The following is a 14,417-nucleotide window of genomic DNA, read 5'->3' as shown; positions in this document are numbered from 1 at the left end:
AACCGGTTACCCCTTGCATGCCCCGAACTGGAGAGCCGGGGGCAACCCAGGCACGCACCCTGACCGGGAATCAAACCGGCACGATTTTTGGTTTGCAGGCCAGTGCTCAATCCACTGAGCCACACCAGCCAGGGTGGAACTCCTAATTTTTATCACAGATTCAGAACCAGCTATCTATGCAGCACTTAAAATGACATATTAAATGCTCTTTCGATTTAGCTATTTCTTTGTTGTGATTAGATGTCTTTTTAAGGGAAAAAAAAGGCAGCAGGAACCAATTACTCTGTCACTCTCCCACCCCAAAAGCAGGCAGGAAAAGGCAGCACCTGGTTACGGTACCCATGGGTACCCAGAAGCACAGACACGCACGTTTCACGGCCCATGCACCCCACAGCTGGCCTGGTACTGCAGAGACGGCATGCAGCGTTCCTCATCCCGCTAAGTTTACTGGGCTCTAGAAATGCAAGGACAGACTGATAGTGCAATGCACAGCCTCACCCTTTTTGCGTTAAGAAAGAGAAGAAAATTCACCCTCAGCTATTTCAGATTTTCTGGGCATCGCAGTGCCCTGGAGATGAGGACGGGCTGGTGGTGGGCCCTGCTGGTGGCATCTCAGGACCGTCAAGGACGCGAAGGTAGCTCGTGGGGGGGATGGACAGGGACGGCTGCCTCTGCAGTCCCCACGAAGTCACTACCCCACCGCATTTGTCTTTCCTTTCGTCTACCTTCTCTTCCATGACAGCTCCTTCATCTCTGTCCTCTAACAGTTCAGCTGTGACTTCCTTCTGCGAAGGTGTCTCCCACAAGATACTGTTTTAAGAGATGTCCTCTCTCATCAATATCGGCATCGTAAACGGGACCCCCCGGAAGACCAGAAGGCCCTCAAGTTCAAAGGGGGCATTTCTGGCTGGGGGGCCAGAGGGAGGCCTCTAATATCGACAGAGTAGCTACCCTCTGCCAGCATGGCCACTCGGCACATGTGCCAACCTCACTGAAGTCTCACAGCTTCTCTAAGAAACGGAGATGAGCTCCTCCATTTCGGGGTGAGCAATCAGCGACCTCCAGGCAAGATAAATGGGAGTTCACACGTTGAGTAGCTTCCCTGTTCTAACGAGACAGCAGTGACAGAAGAAAACGTCCTAAAAACAACAGGAAAGCTTCTTTGTGTTTAAAAACAGGATGTAGATATCAGTGGGTAAAAAACTCCAAATATTCACTATTTTGAGGAGCCGTGAAGGCGCAGCCCATGGAACTCTGGGTTCAGAAGCGGGTGGAGGCACCAGGGAGCTTGGTCTTCCCGGGCACAGGGACTGAAAGTGTCCCAGGGGAGGGTGGGGGACTAGAGTCAGAGTCACTGAAAATGGGGGCTGGTGAAGGGATTTCCCACCTGGGAAAAGAGGCTGATAAAAGCAGAGGGCCCCCCCAACCCCCAAACTAGAGCTTCCCCGAGAGTATGAACAGCGAGGGGAGCTGGAAGCAGCACACAGCCAGGGCCTGGCCAGGCTGCCCTCAGCTTCGTCAGCCGGCTCTGGGATAATCCCGTCATCACCACGGACACACAGCTCATCCCCAAGCAGAGACAGCGGGCTCTGCACAGGCGCCCAGGTGGGCCTGGGGGGGTGACGAGCAGGGGAGAACGGGGGAGAAATGGATTCCTGTTCAAGACGACCACATAAACCCAAATCCCAAAACACCTAAGGAAAGCTGATGCTGAGAAAGATACCAGCACCAACAGTTGGGAGGTAGTCCCAAAGATTTAGTGACCTGGAAGACCGTCCTGAACGATTTATCCAGAAAGCAGCCCAGAAGGATAAAGAAAGAAACAAGAGCCGCTGGGGCCACGGAGGATGGATTGAGAGGCTCTACAAGGTATCCCTCCAGATTCCCAGGCGTGGAGATGGGGAAGGGCAGGACAGCGATGTTCAAGGGCAGCCTGACTGAGGAGTTCCCATAACTGAAGGTGTTTTCTGGATCCTCAGATGATAAGTACATACCAAGTGCCACGCAAGATCAGTTAGGGAAAAAAAATCCACATCTGCAAAACCAGGGGCGTGTCCCTCTGCCAGGCTCACTCCGGTCCCACCATCCCTGTGTCTGACCCTCCCCGGAAGCTGCCTGCCTACGCTCTGCTCTGGTTTGGCCCGACTGCCGAGCCTGGTGCAGTGAGGAAAGCCCTGGGTTTGGAGTTAGGAAGCTCCCCCTTGGCTACTGCCTCACTGAGCCTCGATTTCTTCCCCTAAAACGGGGCCAGGACTAGAAACATAGAGCCTGAGCACCAGAAGGGACCTCAGGGGCAGCATCGCAGCAGACCGCGCCGCGTGTATTTCCAGCTCCCGCACGAACTAGCTTGGTGCCCACGAGTCTCCATTTCCCATCAGTAGGAAGGGATGATAATACCGCCCACCTAGGGGGCTGCGAGAGGATGAAGTGAATTCATACATGTGAATAACTGAGCACAGTGCCAGGCTCCTACTACACGTTCAACCTGGCGTGGCCATTACTCCTGCTACAATAATAGACCCCGCCCTGCCTCATGCCCTGCACTCAGTGAGAAGGGCTTCCCACGGAAACCACGGACCCCAGGTGTGACAGACCCAGGGCCCCTGCCACCCCGGCACTGTGAAAATGGGGAAGCCAGCAGCCTCCCCGCTGCTCTCCTCCCCCGTCACCCCCAGGAGGTCCTACTTGACCCCCAGAGGAGTCCGTCCCCATGACCAACCGTGAACTTCCCCAAACAGGGTGGGCTCAGCCCCGGCCCCGGGCCCCCCCCGCCCGGTTGCCCTGGGCACCCTACCTCTCTCTGCTCACTGCAGATCTTACACAGCCACAGGGGCCGCTTCTGGCCAGGGGAGGCCTCGATCCCACACTTGGTGCAGACTTTCTACAAGAGAGAGGACACAGGAAGGTAAACACTTCAGCTGCTTCCTCCTCAGCTGAGGGGCTGGGGAACTGTAGCCGAGGGACCCTTTCCATATACTGAGGGGATGGCTTTTGCTTCGGGCCAGGAGGGCAGACAACCCAAAGGGCCCAGGTCATCCAAAACCTGCGGGTGGCTTTAGGGCACAATGGATGCGCCCGTCCATGGATCGCCACGATACTGATTCGCCCCCACAACTACGTTCTGCTGGGAGGACATCAAAAATAAGCACGCTGAGATTCGCGGCTGCACCACGTTCAACAGCAGAGAGCTGGAAACCGCCCAAATGCCCAGTCCCAGCGGAAGCGCTTGGCACACACAGCAGAGTGCGACGTGCCCTGCACCCAGCAGACTGTGTCCGTTCCTGGGAATGTGGGCAGGAGATGCTGTTATTCCACAAAGAAAACATAACTTCGTGTATCAACACGCGAAAACCCCACCACGCATGTGCCTGCCCAGGTGAGACAATGACGTGGTGAGAGACACCCATGACAGCTTGAGCTCTCACTTTATGCCACGTCCCTTCATTGAATGGCCCTATTATGTAAGCATTAGGCCCATTTTACAGGTGGGGAGACAGGGGCTCCGGGTAGGTGGAGAATTTGCCAAGTTCACCCAGCAAGTCATGAGTTCGGGTGTGACCCTCGAGCCATTATATAATTTCCCCAGACCCGTAAGTAGCCAGACCCATTTTCTGTAGTGTTTTTCTTTCTGTGGTGTTACTTAAGCTCATAACTTCTAAATATGTATTTTGTTTCCCCAAAATGCATGGCAACACCCGGTACTGGGAAAGTCCAGATGAAACGCGCCAGGACGGAGGGGGCTTGGTGGGGCTGACTTGCTCCTGGCTGACCAGGTAGAGGTTGGCTCGGTGACAGCAGGTCCTCCTCTGAGAACTGCCGCACAGAGCTAATCAATCTTTCTACCATGGGAAGCTGTCCCGTCCCTGCAGGCGGGGGGTTCTCCCCTGCCCCCTACCAGCCCCCGCCACCGAGGGAAGGCTGGATCTATTGCTTGTCCTTTTCTGTAGGCTGCCAACTGAGCAAGAAGCACACCTCTCCGCGGAGAGGAAAATGTCACCAACTTGGCTTCCCAGAGCATGTCGTCACCGCCTGACTGGGCAGCTGAGCCCAGCTCTGCGGGAGGCGGGAGCCGGCTCGCGGCAGCGGCAGGTAGGCGAACTCGGATACATTCTTGGGGGATTTGCATTTGCTACCATCCAGTACTCAAGTATGAGAAATGCCACTTTTCTTCTGTTTCTCCAAATAAAATGTCATCTTCTCCAAGCTCTCAGCTCCCTGGGCTGGCAAGAAAATCCATCCCAGTCACAGTTGGGACCCTTCCCAGCTCTTGCAAGGGTTCTGGGCTTGGGTCATCCGAGGTGCAGCGCATGTTGGGAGGGTCCCCTGTCCGGGGTGCTCACTGCTAGGCTACTCTCCCTCAGAGCTCCCGTGGTCCATCGGAAAGGGAAGGGTCCCAGCCACCTCGGTGCCAGCCCGAGGCTCAGCCTCTCGGGGGTGGGGGTGCCCAGCAGCGTGGCCCCCAGAGCCCTGAGCTGCCATCCCTGACTTGGTCCAGAGATTCTCTCCTCCACTGGAGATGCCTCTCGATGCTGCTCACAATGCTCACCCCCAACCCTTCTACCTCTGGGGCAGGGCCCCCCCATTGGCCCATAAAATGGGCCTCAAGGAACACACACAGGCCTCCCCTCGCAGGGGTGAAGAGAGAGGAAGGAGGTGCTGAAACCAGCTGGCTGCTTTCCCTGCTCATTCCCCATCCCGTGTAAGTAAATGGTGCACGCGTGAAAAGGAGGGTGGCCCTTCCAGAGGTGAGATTTTCCTATGAAGTTTTCTCCGTGTTTCCAGGGTGTGATGGCAGGCAGCTCGCCCTCCAAGCACAGAGAGTGCTCTGCGCCTCTCGTGAGACGGTGGTGCTGGGGATAAGGAGAGAAGAGACCAGTTGCTATCCCTTTCCCGAGCAATTGTCTGTGCCAGGCAACAAAGGAGGTAGGAGGTGGGGGTTGGGATCTCCATATACTCAGATGAGGAAACTGAGGCTCAGAGGGGCTAAAGACTGCCTGAGGCCTCACAGCGAGTTAGGGACAGTCAGGATTTGGGAGCCTCCGTTCTTCCAGATCTCAGGAGAGCTGGAAAATGCCCTCCCCGGCCTTGTGTCAAGCTGGTGCCCACAGCTCTCCAAGGAGCCGTTTCATATGCCTGGGAGTGTGGCTGATGGTTCTCAAATGAATGGGCAGCCCTGGTTGGTGTGGCTCGGGGGATTGAGCGACTGCCTGCAAACCAAAAGGTGGCTGGTTCGATTCCCAGTCAGGGCACGTGCCTGGGTTGTGGGTCAGGTCCCCAGGCGGGGGTATGCGAGAGGCAACCACACATTGATTTCTCTCTTTTTCCCTCCCTTCCCCTCTCTCTAAAAATAAATAAAATCTTTTAAAAAAATTTTAAAAAATCAAATGAATGGGCAGAGAAGTGACCCCGAATGACCTGGGGTTTTCCTGGGGACAGGAGTGTAGATGCCTGTGCTCATCGGCTTGTGACGTTGGTCCGTTGGAGCACAGATCCGGGCTGGGTGTCTGGTCAACCCTCCTCTCTGTTACTCAGGAAGAAGGGTGGCCGCTCTTCACAGGAGAGAGGTTTCCGGCCACAGGCAGGGAGCTCAGGCCCATTGGGGCCCCCAGCAAGGCTCCTCGGGCTTCCCCGTAGCCTCCCTCCCACTCCGTGGCCTCCCTGCCCCACCCGTCAAGCAACGGTGGCGGTGGCAGGAGTGGGGCTTCTGCCCCTGCCTTAGTCACCTTGGGCTGTTATAACTAAAACCCCACAGACTGGGCGGCTTACCCAACGGATACCCACCTCCCAGTTCTGGAGGCTGGGACCCCCAGCAGGGTGACAGCTTGGTCGGGTTCTTGGTGAGGGCCCTTTACATATGCCGCCTTCTGGCTGTGTCCTCACAGGCTGAAGAGGGAGCTTTGGTCTCTTCCTCCTCTTACCTGGCACCAACCCCCTGAGGGGGCCCCACCCTCACGGCCTCATCTACGCCCAGTCACCCCCCGAAGGCCTCGCCTCCACCCCACTGGGGGTAGGGCTGCAGCACAGGGATCTGGGGAGGACATAGCCCCTGACCAGCAGTGCGACCCTTCCTTTGCTTCTGCACATTGGGAACCCTAGGTGGGGCTCATCCTCATCTCTCTCAGTCCTGGATCACGCAGGGCTGTCCTCCTGGGGTCTTGACCTCGGGCTACCCTGCACTGCCACTGGTTCTAATTTCCAGAAACACCGCTCTGAGCCTGTTCGCAGCTTGGTGCTCCGGGCACGGGCTCTGGAGTGAGGCAGGCCTGGGCGGGCCCTTGGGCAAGCTCTCCAAGCCTCCCTAAACCTTAGATGTTCTCATCTGTAAAATGGGGGATAGTATTTACCCCCGAGGGTTGTCTTGAGGGCTAACTGAGATACTTACGAGGAGCGACTGGCACATCGTAAGCATTCAGTAGGGCCGGTCATTATTATCGGCGACATTCCCTTGCATGACCGCCCCCCAACCCCTGACCTGCACCATCGGATGCGGTAGCCACATCAGATGGCTACCACCTGTGTCTATTTAAATTTAAATTAATAAATTAATTAATTATGAAAATTAAATACAATGAAAAACCCAGTTCCTCAGACACACTAACCATATTTCAGGTGCCTGACAGTCACATGTGGTTGGTGGCGAGCACGTCGGATGGCACGCGGACAGAACATTGTCGTCGTTGCAGGAAGTCCTGCTGGGCAGCACTGGGCCAGAGGACCTGGACCTCGGCCTTGGCGCTTGGCGCCCCAGTCCCCCTCCACGGCCTCTTCCCGCTGCTCCCCTGCAAGGCCTCCCCTCCAGTCCGACCAATGTGCCGGGTGTCTTCTGTCTCCACCCACCTCAGCCCATCCCTCCCCATCTGATCCCTACCCACTTTCCCATGTACTGATCCTGTCCCTGCCGCCTGCTGAGTGCCCACGTGGAGCTCTGGGCTGGGATGGCGCGGCACAGGCCCCACGTGCCCCCAGTGAAGCACCCAACGCGTGCGGACCTAGGCCAGCCCGCCACGGCTCGGGGGCTGCCCGGCGGCACTGCGGGAGCGAGGTGTGAGCAGGGTTTGAGGACGGCTGTGCACATGACCTCAATAAATACAGTCTGGTTGACTGAACGTCTATGTTGTTGGGGGCAGGGAAAGGAACTAGGAGAGCGTGCCCAAGCTGTGTCCTGTCTTCTACCCACAGACCACGGCGCACAGAACCATGGGACCTGGGGACAGGAGTTGTGTGGGCCAGTTGCCCCGCAGAGGCTGGGTGGGTCAAAGGCTGATGGTCAGCTCCCATCCTAGGGTGGGGGTATGTGTGTGGGTGGCATGTCCCAAGTGTTCCTGCCTCCCTTTGCCCTGCGTGGTGCTGTGGGGGGCCAGGGGCGGCATGACAAGGCGCACACCCTCCTCATCCATGCGCAGCCCTGCTTTCAGGCTACTAGTCTTCAGCGGTGGGACCCACGGGCAGATCCCGCCGTCTCTCAGCTGTGCAGCGTCTCCGGCTGGGGAGTGCAGGCCAGCAAAATGGTAACATGCTCCAGTTCAAGTAACACATAATTGCTGCTCTACTAAATCTTGACTCAGTAAGAGACTAATAAGCCTTTTCCCCTATGGGCTTGGTCTTTATTCCCAGGTTCCAAAAAAAGAAAATTAAGCAGGTAGTATTTTAAAAATCCAGTGAGAGAGGGTGTGAGCCAGCTGCGACACCGAGGGGACGCTGCACAGCCGTGTCCATGGCAGCCCCGGGGCCTGGGGGTGGCCACTTGCTTCCCTGGCTGAGATGGGCTTCTGTTGAGCAGGACTGCCCCGGGCCTGTGAGCGCTGGCATGGCTGCCTCGTGCTGCCCACGGCCTGGAGCTGTGTCTGAGTGTTAAACACGCCGAGTCTGGCTTCTGGACCGACTCAGAGCAGAAGTGACAAAAGTCCAGGCCTTCGGTCGGCACGTGCAAGCTTCTCCACCCCGTCTGAGGGACTCTACGCAGTCCTTTTGCAAATATACCTCCCAGCCTGGAGCGCACATGGGAGAGGGGAGGCTCAGGGGCCACGGGCTTTGGGGCAGGACAGCATGGCACGCAACCTTGGACTTGCTGCTAACCTCTGACCCTTGTCTGTAAAAGGGTGGCTGCAGGCAGATGTGTGCCACAGCAGAGAATCGAGGGAGGTGATTCATACACATGCTTAGGCACAGCACTTGGCAAAGAGCAGGGAATAACCGCAGGCCTTTCCCATGGGCCTGGGTCAGGAAAGGATGCCAGCGCCCGTCAGTCACACAAGCCAAAGCCCAGAGCCATGCTCCATCCTCACTCTCCCCGCTTGCCACCGAATAACCCACCTCCCAGAACGCTAACTCTCAGCTGTCAGCTCCCCTCTGTCACCCTCCCGATCCACGCTGCCACTCCAGCGCCCCGCCGGCCCCAGGGCCTCCCGGTGGGTCTCCTCGCCCCGCCTTGGGCCCGTCTCCAGTTGGTTCCCGACATGGCAGCCAGAGTGATCTTTTCAAGATGCAAATATAATCTTGTTATTTCTCCCATCCCTGTCAGCCTAAAAGCTTCCAAAGACTTCCTGTTGCTCGCTGGATGAAGACAGCTCCTTTCACGTGGTGTGTGATGCCTGCTCAGGCCGCACCCTACCTCCTGGCGGCCTCTGCCCCTGCTCCACTGCTCCGAGCCCCAGCCACTGGCGCCCCCCTTCAGTCCCCGGTCCTCACTGTGTTTTTCCTGCTACAGGACCTTGGCACATGCTGCTCCCTCTGTCTGGCATGCACTTGGTCATGCTCTCGCTTCATTAACCTATATGCATCCTTCTGCTCTCAGCAAATGCACCACTTCTTTAAGGAAGCCTTCCCTGACTTCTTACCAGGTGGGAGCTTCCATAATCAGCTCTTGCCTCCTGTCCTCAACTGCCAGGAATTTTACCCCCGTTCAAGTAGCTCTATGGCTGCCATCACTTCCCCTACTGTCCTGCCGGCTCCCAGAACAGAGGGCAGAGGCCACGCCTGTTCTATTCACCTTCCTATTTCCAGTACCTGACATAATGAATATTTGCAGAATAAATGAACGAACAAACAGGAGCTGCTTTTAGTATTACAGTGAGAATGCACGATGCGGTCCCTCCTGGAACGCACCGGTTACTGGGGAGAGAAGGCACACCAAGACACGGAACACTCCCCGGGCAGCACAGGGCAGGCGATGGGAGAGCCTGCACCCGGGCAGAGCGTCCGCGGGCAGTGGGGCTGCCGGTCGGGGAGGAGGGGCGCCTCACTCTCAGGGTAGGCGGCATGAATCTAGGCTGACCCCACCACAAGCGGAATGACACTGAGTCCTCTGTGAAGGGTCGCACCCCACCTGACTCCTCCTCCCTGACCCCCCACCCTGGGGTGCACCCTGCAGGCTGCCTGTGTGCACAGGTTCTGATTAGGTGCCCTCCTTGACGTCCTGCTAATCCTGGCCACCTGGGTTACCCCTGGACTCCCTGGAGCACCTCCACTGCCACCAACACCTCCACCTTCTCACACCACAGCCCAGGGGCAGAAAGTACAAGCACACTACCTCTGTGAGGGGCACGAGAGCTCAGGCCGTGGCACCGCTCCTCACGGGGAGCCCCCGCCCACCTCACGTAGAGCCCCCAGCTCCACAGGGGGAACGGACTCCGATCAGAAGGCGGGAGGTCGGGTGCAGTGCCAGCGCAGGACGGGGAGTGGAACTGCTTGGGACAGACACCAGGCCGCTCCGGGACAGCGGTCTGAGGACATTCAGTAACTGGGAGACAGCCACGCGCCCCTCGACAGGCCCAAGGGCTTCGCGGAATTACCATCTATCACTCAGACAGCGACGTTCACGACGCTCAGTCAACCGAAAAAAGATGAAACTGTGCTCAAACATTCTGTACAAGGAGTCCAGGAAAACGTATGCTGTGCTGCAGAGCTGACTATCGAAGGTGGTTAATTGGAAAATATTTGCTGCTTCAATTCAACAAACGTTTAGTCGATACTGGATGCAAAGCGTTGTTCTAGGAGTGACAAGGATGAATGAGGCACAACCCTTTGTCCTCAGTGGGTGTCGCACAGAGGAGTTTGTGAACTAGCAAGACTCATTTGGAAAAGGACTTTCCCAAAAGTTCCAAACAACTGACATTTATAGTGAGAGGGTCTCTCCCATGAACTACGCTGCAGATGATGCTCGCAGCACAGCCGAACCCACACCCCCGAAAGCAGGGCGGCAGGGCCGTGTCCGGATGACAGTGGCACACGCAGGAAGCCATGTGAAGGCCTGACCCCACACGTGGGCATCTCACACCACACAACGTGTTCTCGTCGCTAGTCATCAAATCTTCAACAAGGACAAACCTGACTGTGTTTTAGGGAAAGCCACGCAGCAATAAAAATGATGATAGAAAAAGTGAAAAACAATCACAACAAAGCGGTATAGGTGCTGAAATGGAGCAATATTCACCATAAATTAAGTAAAAAAAAAAGCATGTTATAGACAGTATGCACAGTGTAATTTTCTACCATATAAATATGTGTACGTGCCGGTAGCTATTTAGAAGTTGATATATGCACTGAAAGATATAATGTAAATCATTATATCGGCCAAAATGTAAATCAGGCTGTGCTAAGTCAAAATCTATTTTAAGTGGATAAGCAGAATTCCTATTTAAAGGAAGCTTGTGCTAAATGTTTTGGGAAATCACTCGCCTCCAACTTCATTTTTTGACCAGATCTGGATTATGGTGTGTCAGGATGGATTAAAGCTGCAGGCCCCAAAATACTGGCAATTTTTCCACGGGCCTGGGCGGAGGGGGGCAGGGATGGTTTCAGGATGATTCAAGCGTCTTGCAGTCAAGCTCACCCCCTGCTGTGCGGCCCGGTCCCTCACAGGCCACGGACCGGCACTGGACTGTGGCCAGGAGCTCGGGGACCCCTGGAATAAGGAAGCTGAAACATGTGCACAGGTAGGTGGGAGACAGAACTTCCTGGTTGACTGTGGCTCAAAAGTAGAAGGCCAGCCCTGCCCCTCATCCCACGGCGTCACTGGGTCACTGACCCCCCTGATCCGGGGCTCAGCCCTGCCCATCTCCCAGACTTGGAGGCGCCTCACCAGCCCGGGCACTGGGGGGCTAGAAAGGGCCTCATGGCCATATATTCAGTATCTGGAACCCAAGTGCCAAATGGCTTTAAATAGCTTAGATATTGTTATACACGTTATTGTTTATACTTTATTGAGCACTTAAGCTACACCAGGCACCAAGCTAGGTATTTTATGTAGAATCTCATTTCATCTTCATAACCACCCGAGGAGGTGGGTATTATTGCCCGTGTTTTATAAATAAGGTAATCTGAGGCTTAACATTAAGTCACTTGACCACAGGGAGGTGGGATGTGAACCCCATCTGAGCCCCAGGTAGCTGCCCAGGCAAGAGACTTTTCTAGGCGGTCTCTCTCTCCCACACTCCAAATGAAGACCGCGCTGGCTGCCTGGGCCTGGGCCCGGGCCCCTCCTCCAGAGCCACAGACGTCAGCCTCCACGGGGAGGGGGCACAGCCAGGCTCTTCCTTCTGTTCGTTAGGACACAGCCAGGGGGCCAGTGGGAATGAGGGCACTTTCCTTACCTTGGCCTTGACCTCACCAGAGATCAGAGATACATGGCCTTAATGCCAGTCACCTGCTACTTGGTCTGAGGAAGAAGCCAGGAGGCTATGAGAGAAGGATTTCAGGGGGAATTCAAGTCTCTCTGCTCTGCCAGGGAAATGCCAGCCTTCCCCCATCCTGGCTGCAGGGGCAAGTGTCATTACCCAGTTATGGCCAAGCTTCCTTTAATCACCCAGGCTTCCGTAAGGCTGCACCGCCGCCTTGGAGCTGGCCCTTTCCCTCCCTCAAATGACACAGCCCCAGAGCACCCACAAACCCCAGGCCTGTGAGGTCCCCAGCCCCCAGCCGCCTCTCCTGGAGGAAGGGAAGCATTGCAGAGCTCAGGACTAGCTTCCAAAACACCTCCTCCCTCCACCTGCCACTCACTAGTCAGTCAGCACAGTGTCCTGGGTGGAGAGGAGGGTTAAAAAGGCAACAGAGGCAGCTCTTGATTATGACCATTCATAAGCACATAATAAGAAATCATGCCTTGCATGGGCTTTGGATCATCTCAGCCCTCAGCCCCACTGCGCGGATCTGACGGGGGAATGGGGCACCTCAGGCAGGGTGGGACCACCAGGCTGGCAGGGGGCGGGGAGGGCTGCCCACCTGCCCCCGCCGCTGGGCCCACCCGCCAGCTCATTAACGCTCCCTGGTCCTGGTTGTCCTCAGCAGCGCCTCTGATACCGGAGACGGTGTGCCTGGTCTTTGCCTCTTTTCCAAAGAGCATGAGAAACAAAGGAGGTTGGAGCTCTCTCGATGGGGCCCAAAGGGGCAGGCGCCATGGTTTCAAACAAGAGCTGGTCAAAGGAGTGGAGGAGGGTTGCTCAGTCTGAAGCTGAGAGGAAGGTTTTAAAAACCCAGCCAACCTAATAGTGTATGATCAAAGAGGGGGCTGCAGGAGCCGTGGCAACTCGGTCTTGAGAGATTCAGTCATTCATTCAACAGGCATCTGCGGAGGATGCGTCTCGGCCCCTTGGCCTGCGTGCACAGGGCATTAACTGTGACAAGACTGAAGAACGCTAATGCAGGACCGTGCACAGATGAGGCGGTTACACACACAAACACCAAAGGGACAAAGGGCTGGCGGAAACAGCTGCGGGCGGCTCCCCGACCCAGCGCTGCCCTGGACACAGCACGCATGTGTTTCTGTGAGCAGCTCAGCACGGCCAGGAGGCTGCCACAGTCTGGGGTCCCTGTCCTCTGAGCGGAGTGGCAGAACCTCTGGGGCCCGAGGAGGGGACACGTGTAGCAGGAAAGCAGATTCAAGATTATATTCACTTTCTTCAAATACAGAATATTATTTTGAAATTTCAAACAGCGCTATAAGAGAATGTGGAAAGTTTCCTCATTTATGGAAAGGAAGCCTGGGTTTTGAAAGGCTGACCTCCTGACAGGAGGAGGGCCGCCTGCTCCTGGTCGGGAAGCCGCGTGGGGACTCCACACCTGTCCTTGCAAACACCTGGGGGGACTTTTAAGGTGTCATGAGGCCTGTGCAGGGATGGGCGCCTTTCTCCGGGGTTACGTGAGGACTAGCAATCATTATACATAAGAATTTGCCACTCCTCTGAGAAGGGGTCTATCAAGGGTTCTAGAACACCCCCCGCAAATCTCCCCACTTGGTGTGCACCTCGGGGCCGGCCCTGTCCCTGAGCCAGCTTGCCAAGGGAGGGAGACACTACGGCAGCCAGAGCCCCAGCACCCTCCTCTAGCCTGCCACACGCTCTGAACACGGCCTGCTCCGCCCTGCTTGGCTCCAACGAGTCCTGGGACTAGACCCCCGAAGCTCCCCTTAGCCCCTTGCTTCTGCGCCTGACTGCCAGCCTGGGCTCCTGGGAGTGATGGAACCCGAGCTGGCCAGGTCCCCCAGACATCCAGCCACGGGTCCACAGAGCTCCATCGGAGCCACGGGGGCGTGACACCCGGACCGGCGGTCTCCCAGGATGGCCCTGTCCCATGCGGCCTGCAGCTCTGCCCCTCGGCTCCGGCTGGGAGGGAGTCCGGGCAGGCGGAGGCCCGGGCCGTGTGGGAAGCGGCTCGCATCCATCTTGCTCCTTGCTGCACGGTAACTTAGAGTTACAACTCATAATAATGATAATAGCTACCATTTATTGAGCACTTATTCCATGCCTGGCACCAAGCTCAGCGCTCAACACACATTATCATCATCGCATTTAATCTCATTTACGTTCATAATGGCCCCTTGAGGAAGGGTTTATGACCGGAATGTCATGGATGAGGATGTCGGCGGCTCAGAGCTGTTGGGCGGCTTGTCCAAGTTCACATGACGAGGAAGTGGCAGAGCCAGGATGCTGACCCAGGGCCATAATAACAAAAGCAAAAGCTTATATAACTCGCACCTTGTGCTGGGTTCAGTGCGAGCGCTTCACACGGATTATTTGCTTAACAATGATGGGACTGGGCAGACAGCTCAAGTGATTTGTCCAGGGTCACACAAGGGCAGTGGGTGGAGGGCAGACTGGGGTCCAAATCCCCATCTTACCTCTCACCCATGCTCTCTACGCCCCCCATGCTTGCTAAGAAGGAGGCTTGTGGGGCTCAGGGAACAGATGTCCCTGGGAGCAAGTTATCCCATGGACAATGGCGGTCTGAGGACAGCAGCAGCCCCTTCTCCAAGCTGGACATTGGCCATGCCAGGCAGGGAACGGGCGGCCCAACAGAGAATTTTCACCCAGAGGCAAGCCTGCCACCTGGCAGTCACCTGGTCCAGCCTCTGTTAAAGAAGCCTGTTTCTCAGAGTAACAGCCAAGTCAGAGGCTAGATCATATATCTATGAAATATATATA

The 14,417-nt window shown here is 56.2% G+C and overlaps 1 protein-coding gene across 2 annotated transcripts in view; it reads right to left on the bottom strand.

The window, feature by feature from the left end:
• RPH3AL (rabphilin 3A like (without C2 domains)) overlaps positions 1 to 14,417 on the bottom strand; it is a 105,058-nt gene that overhangs the window by 46,757 nt on the left and 43,884 nt on the right. The window contains exon 5 of one of the 2 annotated variants that reach the window (XM_054573288.1): positions 2,795 to 2,881. The exons of the other annotated variant lie outside the window; for it this stretch is intronic. Within the exon in view, the coding sequence (XP_054429263.1) occupies positions 2,795 to 2,881 (87 nt within the window). The remainder of the gene's footprint in view (positions 1 to 2,794; positions 2,882 to 14,417) is intronic. 2 annotated transcript variants of the gene reach the window in all.

The sequence above is a fragment of the Pteronotus mesoamericanus genome, unplaced genomic scaffold, assembly GCF_021234165.1.
Source record: "Pteronotus mesoamericanus isolate MK-2021 breed Mesoamerican mustached bat unplaced genomic scaffold, CSHL_Meso_final contig_246, whole genome shotgun sequence".
NCBI classification, from domain to species: Eukaryota; Metazoa; Chordata; class Mammalia; order Chiroptera; family Mormoopidae; genus Pteronotus; species Pteronotus mesoamericanus.
This window is presented reverse-complemented; position numbering and strand designations above follow the sequence as displayed.